General features: G+C 35.8%; 1 protein-coding gene across 1 annotated transcript in view; it reads right to left on the bottom strand.

Moving 5' to 3' along the window:
* The window catches only part of MED13L (mediator complex subunit 13L), a gene marked incomplete at both ends in the record, with an annotated part of 282492 nt that overhangs the window by 245003 nt on the left and 16711 nt on the right, over positions 1–20778 (bottom strand). The window contains one exon of the mRNA XM_079717163.1: positions 9466–9703. Within this exon, the coding sequence (XP_079573289.1) occupies positions 9466–9703 (238 nt within the window). The remainder of the gene's footprint in view (positions 1–9465; positions 9704–20778) is intronic.

Raw genomic sequence — 20778 nt, 5'->3', positions numbered from 1 at the left:
GTCCCAAACACTCTGGTCAATTAATAATTCACATACACCATACACTTACCATAATTATCAAGGATCAGGCCACAATCCCTGTTTAAAACAATATGGGACACAATTTTAATTTTTTATTCTAAAATCCCTTCAGCACAGGCATAGATATTATCAATCATCCTTGTACTGCCAAAGCCAGAAAAGTCAGTTATAAGAGACAACTTATTAAAAAATCAAATGGTTACATATAATTTAACTAAGATGACACTGACAATGCCAGGTGAAAAAGAATTCAAATTTTATCTACAGGCAGAAATTATGACCAAACTATGAATTATAAAATAAGTTCATAAAGATTTAAATATTCTGACAGCAGAGTTCATTAAAGGAAAAATATGACTATGAAAAGCATTTATACAGCATTTAAAATCTATGAACTTTTTGTATTCACTTCATGTTGTATCATAAAGCAAAGCTGTAATTCCCATATTACAGCCAAGAATAAAAGACTAAGCAAATTTAAATGACTTGTCTGTCATGACAAGTATCACAGGAAGAGACATGCTGTGAACACTCGATCTTTTTTTTAGTTTACTTATCATACTTATGGTCTCTACCTCTACAAAGGTAAAAGATAACAAAAGAATGGTAAATTTCCTCCTGGCCTCTGTTTCATTTTGGATATGTGAGATTGAATAGGAGGGAGTAATCCACAATCTGTGACCTATACTTCTGCTGAATGCCAGCTGAGCTAAGGTCACAAATAGAAAAAGAGAATGAGAAGTGGTTTCTAGCCAAGAAGGTGTGATTTGCTGAAGGTGGAAGGACTCTTCAAGCATTCTCTGTGAGACAGGGCTGCATTCCATGTGCTGCCAAATGGAAATTTCAACTAGCACAGGAAATTCAAGTAATTGCGGGTATATATGTGACTATGTTCCAAGCATCTTTGGAGGGGACAGATCAACTTTGTCTTTGAAAAATGCCATTTTAAAATTATATAACTGGGCTTCCCTGGTGGCGCAGTGGTTGAGAGTCTGCCTGCCGATGCAGGGGACACGGGTTCGTGCCCCGGTCTGGAAAGATCCCACATGCCGCAGAGCGGCTGGGCCCGTGAGCCATGGCCGCTGGGCCTGCACGTCTGGAGCCTGTGCTCCGCAACGGGAAAGGCCACAACAGTGAGAGGTCCGTGTACCGCAAAAAAAAAAAAAAAAAAAAAAAAAAAAAAAAAAGTTAGACTTTAGCTTATTCTCTCAATTTCAAGCACATTTAGCTTAATAATTCTTTCGAATCCATTAGATCTTTTCCTATTCTTCATATGAAAGAATTCTGAAGTGATTATGATCTTAACCATAATTTTATAATATAAATTTACTGCTTACCAAAGTCTTAATAAGTATTTTACTTTCTCTTTTAAGGATAAAATGTATAATTTTCTATTAAATCTAATATTTCAGTAATTATACAGTAGAATTATTTGGATAATCATACAATGAAAGCTATTACTATTTTATAGTTTTTTAGCAAACTAATTCTTTCAAAACTGAACAGTGAAAACAAGGAATACTTACTTTATAACTACTTAGAACTAGCTACCATTTACCACTGGGTCCATGTTTTCCCTCAAAGTGCTTGTTTCTCTTGAAACCCAAGTGTTTTTTTCTATTGAATATTATTCTCCACAAAGTAATAGCAAATATGAAAATTAAAATAAAATTTACTTTTCAGGTACATGGTGTTAACAATCTCAAGAATTATTAATGCCATGTGATGAAATCTTCATATAAATGTTGATACATAAAATACTACAAATATAGAATGCTGTAGAATGATACAATTCACCTGTTTTCAAAATCATAAGATTTGTATACTTGAAGAATAAATAAATGCAAACAATGTAAAAAAGTCTTTTTCAAGCAAGTCAGAGATTAATTTTCATGAATCATAAATGGACCATCAATAATGAAAAAAACATAAAAACAGAGTAGAAAGTCAGGGATCAGATTTTCTCTTTAGAAGAAATTTTCAAGCTGAATGACATTTTACCTAAAGATAATTTCATTCTTGTTAATTTTATATGTAAAGGGGCCATTATTTTCACAGAAAGCAATTGTTTTTCATTTCAATTGAGAATAAACCCATTCACAATGTTGACTAAAATTCATTTCATTTAGTCAAAGATAACCAGAAATCACCAAAAATCAACTGAAAATTCACAACTATAACATACACATACATGGTAATACATTCGTGCATACTTTATTGTCTACGATTTTAGAAAATTCAATGTCAATACTTCTCTTTTTAGTATGCTAAGCAATAAGTGGCTATTAATTTTTAGAGCTTGGCTTTACCATCATAGTTTGCCTTTACTATATCCTGAATGTTTTTCTTCATTTCTCCTCTCCCCTGCCCGCCCCCCTTCTTTCTTATGACTTAAGAATAGTGTTCATCTGAACTTTTAACTGCTTTTGTAAAGCATATGATTCAAGAAGTTTTCTGGGGGCTTCCCTGGTGGCACAGTGGTTAAGAATCCGCCTGCCAATGCAGGAGACATGGGTTCGAGCCCTGGTCCGGCAAGATCCCACATGCCGCGGAACAACTAAGCCTGTGCGCCACAACTACTGAGCCTGCGCTCTAGAGCCCGTGAGCCACAACTACTGAGCCCGTGTGCCACAACTACTGAAGCCTGCACGCCTAGAGCCCATGCTCCGCAACAAGAGAAGCCACCGCAATGAGAAGCCCATGCACCGCAACAAAGAGTAGCCCTCGCTCCCTGCAACCAGAGAAAAAGCCCGCGCGCAGCAACGAAGACCCAACACAGCCAAAAATAAAATAAAGTTAATTAATTTTTTAAAAAAGTTTTCTGTTATTTTTAAACAGGCTCAAAGTTAGGTTTTTCCTCAAGCCAGAGTGAAAAGTTATTGGGGAAATAATAATCAGAGTCTCAAAGTTTTGCCCCAAATTTATTTAACAGTTACAAAAGTAAAAAGGTATGCTTACACTGGAGAAATCTGACAGACACTACCATAACCAAGCAATCGAACTTAGCAGGATCAATACTGGGACAAATTGACATGATGTGCCTACAGTGTGATGCCACAAGAAGTACACATCACCTACTCAATATTCTTACCAAAAATGTTTAACCTGAATCTCACCATGAGGAAACAATTAGACAAATTTAGAATATGGAACATTTGACAGGACAACTTCTCCCTTCAAATAACATCCGTATCATTGAAGGATCATCCCCCGCAGAAAACGACAACTTAGGGAATGTTCTAAATTAGGGGAGACTAAAGAGAGGAGACATCTAAATGCAACATGTGATTTCTGACTGGATACCAGATAGGGGGGAGGAGGCTATAAAAGGCATTATTGGGGGGCCTCCCTGGTGGCGCAGTGGTTGAGAGTCCGCCTGCCGATGCAGGGGATACGGGTTCGTGCCCCGGTCCGGGAGGATCCCATATGCCGTGGAGCGGCTGGGCCTGTGAGCCATGGCCGCTGAGCCTGCGCATCCTGAGCCTGTGCTCCGCAACGGGAGAGGCCACAACAGTGAGAGGCCTGCATACCGCAAAAAAAAAAAAAAAAAAAAGGCATTATTGGGAGAAGACTGAGGATGTAGACTGGATGTAGACTGAAAAGTTGATAATTTAATTATATCAATGTTAAATTTCTTGAGTATGATTATATCATGGTTATGTTTTTTTTAAAAAAAAAAGTCCCATATTCTTAAAGGAGTTACAAGCAAAAGTATTCAGGGGTAAAGATTCATGAACTCTGTAAATTACCCTCAGATGGTTTAGCCAGAATAAAAGGTATATATATGTATGTGTGTAAATATTTTTCAAAATAAAAAGTTGAGGGGAGGGAGTTAGATCCTTCCTTGGAGATATCTAAACAAAGGTTACATCAATCCCATCATTTGAGATTACAGACTATAATCTATATATGCAGATTATAATAATAGCAAACTGGCTCTCCACTCTCTTCTTTCAGCCCTTCTCCATCCCTACAAAATGTCCACTTCTTCGAGAGGCTTGCAATCAGTTCAGTGGTATAAAAAATAATATGAGAGTGTTAAATTATCTTACACTGGTAAATGTCAGAAAACCAGATCCATTTTTCCTAGCTCTCTAATGTCTAATGCTGTTTTTGCAATGGCTCCTCGCATAGGTGACAGTACACTGAAAAATGGAAAAAGGCAATACTTATGACTAATACAACAACAAAGTGCTAACAACTGCCAATCTGCCTCTACAATGATAATAAAGCCAATTCTTAAGATTTCTAATACTCATAATGGGACAATCATCTAATACTCATAGTGGGACAATCATAGAGGTGGACAGATGTATTCCCATTACAATTTACATGTCTATTTGTAATCATCAAAAGGAAAGGGCACAGCACAGATAAGTTAAATTTTAAAATTACAGACAGTAGGTATTTACAGCTAAATTTCTTTATAGAACATATACCAAAAAATGGATGTTTATACCTCACTGGGAATTAAAAACAGAAGTAATAATGCCTTATTTTTAACTAGGTTTCAATCTCCTCACATTACCAAATCATTAAAAATTTTAAGTGTATTCATTATAAGTCAACCTTCTGAGAGTACAAACTGTGCTATGTTAGAATCATTTAAGATAGGTTTCATTCATTTATTCAACAAATGTTATTAAGCACACATACTACTAATCTGTATACGATACTTCTTCTGGGCCAGGGACTCTTAATGCTTTGGGGTCAAGCCATCTCCAACCCCTAGAAGTCTATGCTTGCTGTCTGTACCATTCTGGGGTTTCAAGATTGCACGTCTTTCACATTACTGACTAACAGGCAATGAAATGGCCAAAAGATTGTGTTTGTAAAATGATTTTGTTTGGTAGATTAGGAGAAGTCAATTTAGCATACTGTATTATTCTCTAAAATTCAAATTGAAAATGTGGGAAATAATTTAATCAAGCAAAAAGAGCAAAGTTATAATAAAATAAAATTGGCAAAGACTATCAATATAACGTTCAGTATATAGTCACAGGTATTTTTTAACTAAATCTATATCCTAAACAGAATGTTTAAGTTCATAGATCAATTTAGAATAAAATAATTTATTCAAATATTATGGTCTTCCTGTCCATATTCATCTTATGTATAATCTAATTGTATCTCTTTCCTGATCAGAAACCTCTAACAATTCCTCAAAATCTATCAGATTAAGTCCTTGCTTCAGTGTACTCCACACTATGGCCCACCTCCCCAGTCTTTCAGTTTCCCCCAACTATCTCACTCACACACTATGTTCTGGGCAAACGTGCCCTTCCCACAATTCATTCACTGCCCTCAGGCCCTTTTATAGAAGCTACTTCCTCTGACTAGGACAAGTTCCGTCCCAACCTAGGTAACACATGTATCCTGTAAGACTCACCTCAAGTCTCACCAACTCTGAGCTTCACCACTATCTCCCTATTCTCTTCCCTTGAGGTTGAATCTGATACTTCTGCAAGATCCCTAACTTAATCAGTTGCTGCTTACTCCACTGTATCATAATTATGGAGTCATTTAGCTACCTCCCCAGTAAGACTGTGAGCTCCTTAAGGATGAGGACTCATTTTACATATCCAGGACTGCATCACAGCTCTTGCCTAATAGAGGCTGAGTAAACAGACCAGAAACCAAGAAGGCTTCTCACTAGGGCTCACAGTGTTCTTGCTGTAAGTTTACAGAACACTTATTTATGCATTAGTCCTGGAATTGAATGTCTGTTCATGTGGAAAGTAGTCACTCTACTATATTTCTCTTATATACTTACAGTGTTCTCTGCATTATACATATTTGTGTGCTTGTCTTATACCCTTTCTAGACTATAACTTATCAAAGGTAGAGATTCCATTAAACCCCTATAATTGGACCTGCTGATACAGGTACTTATGGATGGACACAAGGAAGGAAATATGCGTATATTCAGTGTTCAGCCAGTGCCCTTCAATACCACTATGCAGAGAAGGCAGTTAAGTTACTAATCTACTTTACAGGGATCCAACAGAGTCAAATCTTAAAGTTCTGACCTCTTTATAACATAATTTAAGGTTTGTTATGAAACTCTGTTTACAGCCTAAATCTAGACAAATTTCCTATGAGCAGGGGTATCTTCCCTCCTCTCTAATATTTTATTATTCCCAGTTATTCCACCAAACATTAACAAACTCAAAAATGATTACTTCAACCTAAAAGTATACCTTGAAAACTAATATTTGACAAACATTAGCAAATACTGAATGTTATACAGAATGGACCAATTGCCAAAATATTTTAGTTTTGATGTCTGAGTTAATTGCTGGCATTGTAGTAGCAGCAGCAAGAGTTACAATTATAGATTAACGTTCTCTGTGCTGTTCTAAGTACTTTAACTTTTTTTTTATCCTTATAACCCAATTTAGAGTGAGGAAACTGAAGCACGGATAAGTTAAATAACTTGACCAAGGATATAGAGCTAGCAAGTCAACAAGCAGGGATTCAAACCCAAGCCTCTGAACCACTATGCCATACAATATAAATAGCAATTCCCCAAACAAGAGCCCAGAAGTGTTTATCCAAGTGACAGGAACAGGTTATAAATGTGTCTTGGTCTTCTCACAGGCTATTTCACAGGTATTCAAAGCATTTAAACAAAAAGTCTAGTATAAAACTGCGTGTATCCCATAGGCTTATTCTCTTTCTGTAGGGATTACTTTATACATTTAAATTCAAGATGGTGCTTTGTGAGGTTTCTTAATAGTATGCTATTTGGGCTACACTGTAAAAACAAAGGGAAATGCCTAATAACATAACTAAAAAGCATTTTAAAGAACAGTAAAATGTCCCTAAAAAATAGAATGCTATAAATAATAGTACCATCATCTTAATATTAAAGGATTCTGATAAAATTTATTTTAGCCAAAATTAAATGACTCATATATACTAGAGAATGAAATAGATTGCAAAATATCCTCAATGTGTAAGACTACCAATTAAAATATTCCCCTGGTATCCTTTTTTCATGATTGCTCTGCCTGTCATATTCTCCCTCACCTGAAACAAAGTTGTCTTTATGCCACTCATTTTTCTAATTAAGTTTCAAATATTTTCTAATATTAGGTTGAAACACAAAACTATCCTTTACAACCACTTTTACCTACAGAAAAGATCATTTGCTTCAATCTAATAACTTTCACAAATTCAACATATTAAAAAGGGTAGATGTACTTAACAAAATTATGATTGTTCCATCACTGTAATACTTCCCTGGTGGCACGCAAAAAAATAAATAGTTTACACCGTTTTCAGACTCAAAAGGAAAGAAAATTAAAAAGTAATCATTATGAGGCAAAAACATTCACAAGATAGTGTTAAGTGCAAAGCCCTGAGTTACAAAACAGTACGGTACCACTTTCATTTATACACAGAAACACCAAATATTAAAACTCTGCTTTGGACTTCAGGACTTTTGTTTCTTTGTTCTCTTCCTTTGGTGGTTCTACTTTCCTAATTTTCTAATTAAAATGCAGTATTTCTGTAATTTACAAAAACAATTTAAAAGAAGTTAATCTTTGCTTAATTCTTTACCACGAAAACAATACAGTAACGAATCTACATATGCAATCTAAAGCAGCTACAAAATATTTAAACAGCCTACATCTTTTTGTTAACTCAGTAACAAAGTCCATGAGAAATAATACAATAACTTAATAAGTTATTTCTAAAAACAATGATCCTGTGCTTTGTTGGTATGTATAAATAACTTTATACATCAACTAAATAAGCACAAATAACCGTTGGGTTTGGTTTCATCATCACTGTAAAATGATGATTTGTGTTGCTAACAAATAAAGACCAGACCGAAAAGTTAAAACATAAGGGATCAATAGGGAGTAGAAAAATGGAAGGAGATTAAGAGTCAGAAACAATCACACAAACTGGGAGAAAATGAAACTATTAATAAAACAAACAAAAATGCTATATTCCTCTACCACATGTGTAAAGATTTTTTTAAAGAACAAAAAGATATGTTTTGATACTTAAATGGACAAATATAAATGTTACAAGTATCTTTCAGGAGGTATTTTATTTTAAAAATTCTGATAACCAGAAACCAGATGTTTAAAACTAATTTTACCTGAGTTCACTGCTAACTACATGAAATAAGCTTCGAGATGCATATAATTCCGAGATATTGTTGACTAACCAGCTAAGTAAGCAATCTTACCCAGAACAGATTCTTATATTTATAAACCAAATATGCTAAAAACTATAGGAGAAAGGTTTGAGTTGAACAAATGGGCCATAAAGTAAACAGCTCAGTTAGTCCACTGTGGTTTACTGCCCTCTGGCTGTTGTGGCAGGAGACATCACAGATCAAAAATGGCTGTAAAGAAAAGCTAGGAAGGTGTCAGGCAGAAGTTGGCAGGAAATCCTTTAGGCAAATTTCAACGCTTTAGAATAAATAGATCCTCAAATACATTAAAGTTAGTTTCACTCCTTCCTTTAAAAACAATATGAAGTAACAAAACATTTCAAACACTATCTGAAATTTTTCAACCACAAATTGATAAAATATAGAGTAATTTAGACATAATAAAAGCTGGCTCTAGGAGACTAAGTCAAAAAGAGTTAATGCCCTACCCTAACTAAAGATCAGAATTAGTCCTGATTTAGAAAAATTCTTTAGCATACTAGATAGAAAGATTTAGGTGAAGAGGTGGAAAGTTTTACTAGAAATTCAAAGAATATCGATAAAATTTCCTCTGGTTATAAATCTGTGGTAAATACAAAAAGTAGCTCAGAATAATGACACTCTTATATTAGTTCAAAATTTCCAGATATCAGATGTAATCTGAAGCTAAAAATTAGGCAGCATTGGAGCAAATATTTCCTGGAATCACCTAATTACATAAAAAGCAGGAACAAAACACAGGAAAACTTGCTATGCCAAAATCGGAGTAGGTTCTTTACATAAATCTTTCTTCAAAATATTATACAACATCATCTCATAATTTTGTCCAACAAGGCTTGCACTAAATTTCTATTATCACTTTACAATTTTCCACCAGAGTTCATCTGGCAATAAACCATAACAGCAACAGTCCAAAAACAACCAATTCTGTTCATTTCACTGACCTGCTAATTTCTCACATTTCACTATCATTTTAAAACAGTGGATCTTAGCCTCAATCCCAACCCAAACACCCAGGGGACGCTATACTTTCCTTTAATAGGAGTGGCTCACAAGGTTCTGATGCCCAGCATGACTGAGAAAGGACAAGAAAATTTGAAAAAAACGGGGGTGGAAAGAAGAGGGGTGAGAGTAAGGATGTTCCTTTGACACACAACCCATTAAACACTTGGATTTTTCTTCTCAGCAAGTCTTAATAACCTTTTCAGAATTTACCACTGTTCAAAAACATACAATACAAATTAATTTTTAAGAAAAAACAAAAAACTTACCCTGTAGTTCATGATGTATTACACCCACTAAGTTGGGTTCGTCTCCCCACCAGAATATCCATAACTCTTTGCAATCTGGTTTGACATCACGACGCCATACACACAGCAAGTTGGCTTGCAGACAGCGGATGAAACTTAACAGGATTGGATCATCTTGGGCTGGGGCTGAAATTATGGGTCCGCAGTCCCCATGCCCTCCAAAATTGTACCTACGCCATTTGATTCCCGTGAGTTCAGCCTGGAAAAAGTAAAGAAAATTACAACAGTTTTGACTGTTCTTTTTACTTAACACTAAAAACAGGCTTCCATACAGATAAATAAATTTACTAAAATAAATATTTACAGTATACCTCATATAGTAAGATTTCTTCCACTGAAAAATTTATGTCAACCCTTGATTCTCTTAAGGGGAAAACAACTCATTTCCTCCTATCAAGATTTCTACATAGCTCTTTATATTAAATACCAAAATAGAGCAAACAGATAATCATTATTTCCTGTTGAACCATTTTTTACCTAACATTTACTTTAAAGTCCCTATAAATAAAATTTTCTATATTATTATGCCTTATTTCATAAATTATATTTAGAAATGAAGTAAGAGTTTAAAAAATAAGTTTGTAGAATTGAAATAATTTCTTTCAAACAATTTCCTCAATTTCGTCCCATCCAGAAGCTACAGTTTAAATCCTTTTTAATCAGGGAAACAGTATGCAGTACCACAGTGCTTCACTATGAAAGCCAAAATAGCCTGCTAATAAAACTGATGGAAAGTTATCAGCAATTTATTCATGTTATTTAACGTGTAGCACACAGAAAAGCTTTGCTTCTGTAACAATTCCCTAACATAGCTTCCTCTTTTGTTTTTTAAACACATTTTAAAACATGGTAACTTTAAACCAGCTGACAGCTGATCCTCTGTCTTTATTCTGTTACGTGGATTTGTATTCTAAAAATTTTATATCTTAGGTTTAAAAGGAACTAAATTTCAAGGATGTTTCAACACAAACAAAAGTTAAATTCCTTACTTAAATAACTATAAACTACAACTATATATTCAAAACTGATAGTAAAACTGATTCCATAATATAATTCTGTACCAAACAGTCCATGTGTCCCTTGCATTTAATCCTTACTCACTCATAGTACCCCCTCCTCATCCTCCCACCACAACCAAGTTAGTAATTTTTGTCAAAAGTTGTTTTTCAAAAAACAAGTACCACAGGGGAGAAAAATAACTGCATCTTCTAGTACCGTAACTGAAACAAATTTAAAGTGCTAAAACAATCACTATAATGAACATCTCTAAGAAAAAAATATCAGTTTTCTTCAATCCCCCAAAAAAGCTTCACTTAAAAAATGACTCCAGGGCTTCCCTGGTGGCACAGTGGTTGAGAGTCCGCCTGCCGATGCAGGGGACACGGGTTCGTGCCCCGGTCAGGGAAGATCCCACATGCCGCGGAGCGGCTGGGCCCGTGAGCCATGGCCGCTGAGCCTGCGCGTCTGGATCCTGTGCTCCGCAACGGGAGAGGCCACGACAGTGAGAGGCCCGCGTACCGCAAAAAAAAAAAAAAAAAAAAAAAAAAAAAATGACTCCAAAAATAATAATATCCAAATTAAAACTGTCTGAAAGTCACTAACTTTTCCTTTCACATTATGAGATATGGAAATCTAATCTTTAATGAATATTCTTCATAAGAACTTGTATTGGCATCATTTAGGCTTTCCCTTTGTACCACTTGGTTTCCTCCAGCTATAAAAGAACTACCTGGCCAATGAAAAAGTTCAAACAAAGAATAAACTAATCACACAAGAAATAAGTATTCTGCATAATCACATCAGAAATAATTATTAGCATCGTACTTTAGGTTCTTCCTGTTTTTCTGTACTTAAACATTTTGAAGTTAGAATCATACTGCATGGTTTTATATCCTTTTTCTCATACTATAAATATTTCTATATATTACTAATTATTCTTCAAAAACAATTCTTAATGTTTTCATACTATTCACTGTTTGGAGAAAACAATTTATTCCATAACAACTGGACAATCTTCCTTTTTCACTATTATAATTATTATAATTGGGGAACATCCTTGAACATTATTTTCCTGATTACTTTCCTTAGGAGAGATTGCTTGCTGTAGAATTACCAAAGAATACAAATATTTTAGGACTCATGAAAGAATGCTACCATACTGCTTTTTAGTAGTCTCACCCATACAAATAACCTCCTGCCAAACTACATATCTTTTAAAATACCTGTCGATTTAATAAAATGATATGCCCTTGTACCAATTGGTAGTCTTCATTCTACTAAGAGGAACTTATTCTCATGTATTTGATCAGAAGTATAACCTGGGGCCAGTCTTCTTGGGTTTGATTCCCAGCTGTGTACTTACTAGCTGAAAGTAGCAAGTACCTAGCAAATTATTTAATCTTTGTCTCTCAGTTACCTTACCGGTAAAATGAGAATAATGGTATTCAGAGTTGATTAAATGAGTTAGTACATACAGAAAGCACTTAGGACAGTGCCTGGCACATGGCAAAAAATATAAATGATACTGGTTCATTCCTAGTAGTACTAGTGTAGTAGTACTACTTCCCTTTAGTTGTCTGTTCACATCGTTTTTGTTTTTCTATCATAGAAGTTCGTTTCCTCAAATAAAAGCAGTGTGTGTGTATGTCTATTTATGTTTTAATCAGAAAGCCTAAGATCAATTTTTAAATAAATATCAAAGAAGGAAACTAAATAAGACTAAGTGGGGGCAGTTGAAATCAGAAAAGTCAACTAGAAGACTAACTTTTCTTGTATCACCTAAGCTAGTGTTCTGTGCCTAAGGATGCTGAGGAAGTGGAGGGGAGGAAGAGAAGAGGAGGAAAATATACCAATAAATATGAATCACTAATGCTTACATTAACCATATTTAAAAGGTTAGAAAATTAAGATACATCAGAGATTTAAATATCAGGTGAGTCAGTCCCCAAGAAAATCTACGAACAGCAACTTAATCACAAGAATACTTTCACCTGTAACACCCAGCATGGTTCAGCAGACAAAATACTTGGCTTTGATTCAGGAGAATGGTTTCCTAATCCCAGCACTTGCACTAACTTCCTATCAGTGCTTCTATGGTCTCAGTGGTAAAAGAAAGCCGCTGCCACCTGCTCTATATCTTTATGGAGTTGTTCTAGCAAGTGATGTAATACAAATGCAAGTGACATAACATCAAGGCTACAAACTTAATCTCTTCATAACTAATTCAGCCAGAAGTACTAAAAATGTCCAATCATTTAAAAACAATTTATTCCTTTACCTTAAAACTAAAATTAAATATCACTATACCAGTCTTCACTGGAAAATGTAACAATGAAACACCATTCAAGCCTAACAGAGACCTAGGTAGAAAATGAATGTTCAAAGACTTAGCTTTAAATTTTGAGTTAATATTTGATTAAGAGGAAAAATGACTGAAACACTTTGTCCAAGAAAAAAAAAATCCTATCATGGATGCATATTCAATTACACTATTAAAATATAACTTTACATACCATGACCATGTTTATAATTAAAAATCAATTCCACACAAAGTTCTGTTGGCCCAATTTCTGACAAATGTGTATTTCCAAAACTCAAAATTCTTGAAGCAACACTTTAAAATATTTCTAGGTGCAAATTATCCCAAAAATGCAATTATTTCTCACTGTCAAAGATGAACAATCCATATTTATATTTAAGTTTAAGATTACATGGTTTTTAAAATATAGAATCGGAAAAAAAATATGCAAGGAAAAAAATCAGTACTGCGCATAGGTAGAACAATAACCACAACCATCATCATTTATTCATCACCTACTTAATACCAGGCAGCATACTAGGGTCTTCACATAGAATTTCTAATATGAGGCACCATACTAGTGTCTTCATATATAATTTCTAATCTTCTCAAACAGTTAAAATAATTATCAGAAACACAAAGCTCAAATAGTTCTCCAATAACCACACAGGTAGCAACTGGCAGATCCCAAACATAGCTGGATTTAAAGCGTAACTGAATTTAAAGCATAAACTCCTTCCGCTCTGCCATGCTGTTTCACAGGACTAATGGTAAAAATTAGCCCTAGAGGATTATAAAATAGTACAAAGAAACAGTCATCAACTCAATTTAGCAATGACAAGAGCTCATGGCCAAACTTTCTAATTTAAGAAAGTTCCTGAATCTTTCTTTACTCTTCCTGAGTTATTAAGAAAACTAGTATAAGGGCTTCCCTGGTGGCGCAGTGGTTGAGAGTCCGCCTGCCGATGCAGGGGACACGGGTTCGTGCCCTGGTCCGGGAAGATCCCACATGTCGCGGAGCGGCTGGCCCCGTGAGCCATGGCCGCTGAACCTGCGCGTCCAGAGCCTGTGCTCCGCAATGGGAGAAGCCACAACAGTGAGAGGCCCACGTACCGCAAAAAAAAAAAAAAAAAGTTCTTCCAGTACAAGGAAAATAGATGGAAACCTGGATCTACACAAAAGAATAACAAGCACCAGAAAGTTAATATATAAATAAATACAAAACATGTTTTCTTTTTTTTTTTTTTTTGTGGTACGCGGGCCTCTCACTGTTGTGGCCTCTCCCGTTGCGGAGCACAGGCTCCGGATGCACAGGCTCAGCAGCCATGGCTCACGGGCCCAGCCGCTCCGCGGTATATGGGATCCTCCCAGACCGGGGCACGAACCCGTATCCCCTGCATCGGCAGGCGGACTCTCAACCACTGCGCCACCAGGGAGGCCCAAAACATGTTTTCTAATTTAAAATTTTCCTTAAAAGCTAATTAACTGTTTACAGTAAAAATAATGGATCATGGACTGTATACTAGATATAGGAGAAAAATTTATGACAACAACAGAACAAAGACCAGAAAGAGAAAATGGATTGTATACTGTTCTAAGGTTTTTTTTGTTTTTTTGCTTTTTTTTTTTGCGGTACGCAGGCTTCTCACTGTTGTGGCCTCTCCCGTTGCGGAGCACAGGCTCCGGACACGCAGGCTCAGCGGCCACGGCTCACAGACCCAGCCGCTCTGCGGCATGTGGGATCTTCCCGGAACGGGGCACGAACCCGTGTCCCCTGCACTGGCAGGCGGACTCTCAACCACTGAGCCACCAGGAAAGCCCTGTTCTAAGGTTTTAACATTATAAATGAAAAAATTTATTACTTAAAGGCAAACTGAAATAAGTTAAAGATGCATACTATAAACTCTTGACCAGTCCTTAAAAAGTAAAACAAAGAGGTATAGCTAACAAACCAATACTGAAGACAAAATGGACTCATTAAAAAAAAAAAAAAAAAAAAAACCCTCAAAATAATCCAAAGTAAGTAGAAAAAGACAAAAATAAAACGGGGGTTGCAAAAATGGATGGGACAGGCAGGAAAAAAAAAAGCCAAGGTAGTAGACTTAAACTCAATCATATCAATATAATTATATTAAATATAGTCTAAGTACTATAATTAAAAGATATCAATTCTCAGAATGGATAAAATTTTTAAAGGCCCAACCACATACTGCTCACAAGAAATGCACTTAAAGACAAGTTAGATTAAGAGTGAAATGGTAGAAAAAGATATATCATGCAAACATAACTTATAAGAGAGCTGCAGTGACTGGATATATACCAATACCTCTTGACTCCAAGAATACTATTACTAGTAATAGAGAGAGAAATTTTATAATGATAAAAATGTCAAATCTTCAAGAAGACATAAATCCCAAATGCGTAGGTACCTAATAACAAAGCTTCAAAGTATATGAAGTACAAACAGATATATCTAAAAGGAGAAACTGACAACTCCAGAATTATAATTGGAGATTTCAATAGGTTTCCTCTCAACAACTGATAAAACAAGTAGACAGAAAATCAATAAAAAAACAGAAAAACATGAACACTATCAACCAACATAACCAAACTGACATTTATAAAACATTATAACTCAACAAAAAATTACACTTTTTTTTTTCAAATGAACATGTAACATTCACCAAGAGAACCCATATGCTGGGCCATAAAATAAATATCAAAATATTTTTAATTTTTTTCTTCATTTTATTTTTGTCTGTGTTGGGTCTTTGTTGCTGCATGCGGGCTTTCTCTAGTTGTGGTGAGTGGGGGCTACTGTTCATTGCGGTGTGCGGGCTTCTCATTGTGGTGGCTTCTCTTGTTGCAGAGCACGGGGCTCTAGGTGCGCAGGCTTCAGCAGTTGCAGCACTAAGGCTCGGTAGCTGCAGCACTCGGGCCCTAGAGCATGCGGGCTTCAGCCGTTGTGGCACACAGGCTCAGTAGTTGTGGCGCACGGGCTTAGTTGCTCCGCGGCATGTGGGATCTTCCCGGACCAGGGATTGAACCCATGTCCCCTGCATTGGCAGGTGGATTCCAGGGAAGTCCCCTATCAATATATTTTTAAAAGTTGAAACTTCTGAATAGAAAAGTTAGAAATTAACAAAATAACTCTAATGCTCCCCTCCCCCACAAAATCTGTAAATAAATAATACTTATAAATAATGCATAGAACCACCCCCCCAAAAAATCACAAGGGAAACTAGAAAATATTTTGAACTGAATATGAAAAAAATATATATCAAAGTACGAGGGATACAAGTCAAACAGTGCTCAAAGAGAGATCTGTAGCTTTAAATATTTACATTAGAAAGGAAGAAAGATATAAAATTGCTCTAAGCTTCTTCCTTTGGAAGCTAGAAAAGGTGTAAATTAAGCCAAATGTAAATTGATAGAAATGATGAAGAAAAGAAATAAATGAAATATAAAACAGACTAACAATAGAGAAAACCAATGAAATGAAAAGCTGGTTATTTTAAAAGATCAATAAAATTGACAAACTTCTCACTAGGTTAATCAAGAGAGGGAAAAAAAGACAAATTACCAACATCAGGAATAAAAGATGAGAAATTACTTCACATCATGACACTGTAAATATAATGAAATTACTATAAACAATGTTATGTCAATAATTAAAACTATTTAGATTAAATGGACTAGTCCTTTGCAACAATTACCAAAGTAACACACACACAAAGATCTGAACAGCCCTGTATCTATTAAAGAAATGGAATTCATAAATTAAAATCTTCCCTCAAAGAATTCTCCAAGGCAAGATGGCTTCACTAGTAAATTCTATCAAACATCTAAGAAATACCACCAGTTCTACACAAACTTTCAAAAAACAGAGGGACTACTTCCCAAATCATTTTTAAGAGACCAACATTACTAAAACCAAAAACATTACAAGAAAAGAAATCTACATGCCAATATCCTTCATGAACACAGATTTAAAAATCAGTAACAAAATACTAGCAAACCAAATCCAACAATATATAAAAATAACATACCCTCCACATAGAGTTTATCTTGGGAATTCAAGCTCAGTTGCATTAGTCTGAAAGCCCATCAATGTAATTTGAATCAAGCTTAGTTCAAAAGCCCATCAATAAAATTCCCCATATTAACAAAACAAAACCTGTGATCATATCAACAGAGAAAACATTTAACAAAATTCAACACCTAGGGCTTCCCTGGTGGCGCAGTGGTTAAGAATCCGCCTGCCAATGCAGGCGACATGGGTTCGAGCCCTGGACCAGGAAGATACCATATGCCGCGAGCAACTAAACCCGTGCACCACAACTACTGAGCCTGCGCTCTAGAGCCTGTGAGCCACAACTACTGAAACCCGCACGCCTAGAGCCCATACTCCACAACGAGAAGCCACTGCAATGAGAAGCCCACTGCAACGAAGAGTAGCCCCAGCTTGCCGCAACTATAGAAAGCCCGTGCACAGCAACGAAGACCCAACACAGCCATAAATAAATAAATAAATTAATTAATTAAATAAAAGCCAACACCTATTTATGGTAAAAAAGACTTAGCAAACTAGGAATTAAAGGGAACTTACTCAACCTGATTAAGGGGATATTCAAAAACCTACAGCTAATATCACAATTAATGATGAAAAATTGACCACTTTCCACATAAGATCAGGAACAAAGCAAGGATGCACATTCTTAACACACTTCTATTCAGCTTTGTACTGTAGATCCTAATCAATGCAATAAAGCAAGAAATAAAAGGCATACAGATTGGAAAGGAAGATAATAACATCATCTTTATTCACAGACAACATCATCATGTACATTTACAAAAATTAAAGGACTTCAGAAGATCTACTAAAACTAATACAGTTGACCTTCCACAACACAGGTTTGAACTGTGCAGGTCTACTTATATGCAGATTTTTAAAAATACTACAGTACTACATGATCCGTGGTTAGTTCAATCTGTGGAGGCGGAACTGTGGGTATGTAGGGCTGACTATAAGTTATACTCGGATTTTTCAACTGTGGGGAGGGTTGGTTCCCATAACATCCATATTGTTCAAGGGTCAACTGTAATTGAGTTTAGCTAATTTACATAGTATGTAAGATAAATATACAAAAGTTAATTATATTCTACATACTAGCAGTGAACAATTTAAAAATAATATTTAAAAGCAATGCCACTTATAAGAGCATTGAAAAACATGAACTACTAAGGGATAAATCTGATAACACATGTTGCAGACCTGTACACCAAAAACTATAAACAATGTTCACAGAAATTAAAGACTTAAAGAAACGGAGAGCCAGAACATGTTGACAGCTTAGAATACCTAAAATTGTTAACCTATCAATTCTCTGCAAATTGATCTATGGATTCAACAAGATCACAATCAAACAACAAGATCACAATCACGGGCGGCTGGGCCCGTGAGCCATGGCCGTTGAGCCTGCGCGTCCAGAGCCTGTGCTCCGCAACGGGAGAGGCCACAACAGTGAGAGGCCCGCGTATCGCAAAAAAACAAACAAACAAACAAAAAAAACAATATGAAGCCAGACAGAAGAGTATATACTATATATATGATTCCATTTATAAAATATTTTAGAAAAGGCAAAATGAGTCTACAGTAACAGAAGATCAGTGGTTGCCCGGAGGTGGCAGGTGGTTTCACAGACTACATGTTAGTCAAAACTCATAAAACTGTACTTGCTTAAGCTGGGTAACATTTTATTGTATGTAAACTATACCTCAATAAAGATCATCAAAAATTTATGTATTAATGGAAGAACCCATGTAAAAAAAAACTCTCAAAGAAAAAATATATTTTTAATATAGCCAAAGTAACCATCTTCTATATCTCCAAGGTAACTGTGAATCTCTCTTAGAAAGATATTTTCGAAAAAAATATTTTCATGCCTAACTACATCAGAACACTGGTTAATGATTTATATTTATTAACCTTAACTAAAAGAGAACTCGTGGAATTTCTGGGAACTGAACTATTTAATGAAGTTCATTGGTGAAGTTGGGATGATTTCTTACGCAACTGCAATAACAGACTATAAACACAAATTTATATTACTTTCTCAGTATAGCAGACATTGTTGGCTGTCGACCCAAACATGAACGGCTCCTTCCTCCACAGTAACATACACTCTATACTGCTGGGGATAACAATGTGCTCACTTGAAGAACTACATTTCCCAGCCTCCCTGAGGTTAAGCATGGCCAGATGTGTTGTAAGGAACTTCTTAGCAGTTTCCTTTAAAAGGAGGGGTGTGGCCTTCCTACATTTCCTCTGCCTTCTATCTAGAATGCCACCATGATGATTATAGAGTTTGAGCAGCCATCTTGGACAATATGCTACTTGTGATAAACTAGAGATGATGGAATAATAAGAAAGAACGAACCTGGGTCCCTTGATGACTGAGAAGTAACCAAACCAGTTCTGAAGTGCTGCCTCCAGCTTGCGTGTATGCAAAAAAGAAATTTCTATCTTGTTTAAGCTATCTGTCTACTTTTTAATAAGCACATGATTATGTTACCAAAATAAATCATTTCTGATGAGCATTTCAGCAACTGGCTTTTTATTTTTAAAAAACTAAAAGACTTTTAGTGAGGTGATGAATTTTTTTTAGACTATTACCGAGGTTTTTATCTTGCCCCAGTCATTGATCAAAATAAACTATCTTAATTTTTCATTTTCCATCTGGTTTCTCTATTGGGAATAAAGTAGTCTAGGAGAGAAAAATCTGCCTATCTGTGGGAAGAAATTTTTTTTTTTTTTTTTTTTTTTTGCGGTACGCGGGCCTCTCACTGTTGTGGCCTCTCCCGTTGCGGAGCACAGGCTCCGGACGTGCAGGCTCAACAGCCATGGCTCACAGGCCCAGCCGCTCCACGGCATATGGGATCTTCCCGGCCCGGGGCACGAACCCGTGTCCCCTGCAACGGCAGGCGGACTCTCAACCACTGCGCCACCAGGGAAGCCCCGGGAAGAAATTTTAAGCTGCCTTATTACTCCATGAATCTGATGAAACTTTTTAAAAATGTAAACTGTATTATCACTCCATTAATCTCAGGCAAACCTACATGCTCCAGTGATTTCTACCTTCATGCTTATGCTAAATTATATGGTCTACACTGTTAATTTTTAAAAGGCTCAGAAAAGAAAGAGACCAATAATGTTTGGAATAGTTAGGAGGAGCTCCACAGAAGCTCTAAAGGATTTAGACAAGAAAAGAAAGAAGAGTACACAATACAATGCACTGGTTAAGCGTTCGGGCTCTGAAGTCAGTGACTGGGCTCCATCACTTGCTGGCTGTGTGAGCTAGGGCAGGTTACTTTAAACTCTTGCTTCAGTTTTCTTATCTGAAAAATGGGTATCTATCTCATCAGGATCTTGATGAGAAAATTTATATAGCTGGCACGCAGTTAAGCAATTACAGGCATTCAGTAAGCACTCTTAGCAAGGGCAAAATCTCTGAGATGAGAATGTGTATAACATGTAAAGATCTGACTTGAAATAAAGATTCTTGTTAGTGAATGGTTGGAAATTTTAAATAGAAAAAGAAAACAAAAGGCTTTTTAGAGATTAAATGCTTTTGAAAATAAAACTCACAAAATACGTATGCCCGTTTGTATGAAAAGATGCTCATAACCTCATTAGGAATAAAAAACCTGAAAATTTTAATACTGAGATTATTTTTGCTCGGAGTTTAAAAAATTTAAATGAGTAAGTTTCACAATAGGCGAGGATAGAAGAATTGGGCATTTATGTATTGCCCAAAGAAATGTAAACTGACACATCTTTTTAAGGAATTTATGGTTATAACTATCAAAATGCGTTAACTGTACTGTTACAGAAAAAAACTGAATCTTAATGTTTCTCACAGTTGATGGTTAAATAAACAATAGTACATCCCATCCTGTGAAACAGGATACAACTG

This window comes from Hyperoodon ampullatus (assembly GCF_949752795.1).
Source record: "Hyperoodon ampullatus genome assembly, chromosome: 13".
NCBI lineage: Eukaryota > Metazoa > Chordata > Mammalia > Artiodactyla > Ziphiidae > Hyperoodon > Hyperoodon ampullatus.
This window is presented reverse-complemented; position numbering and strand designations above follow the sequence as displayed.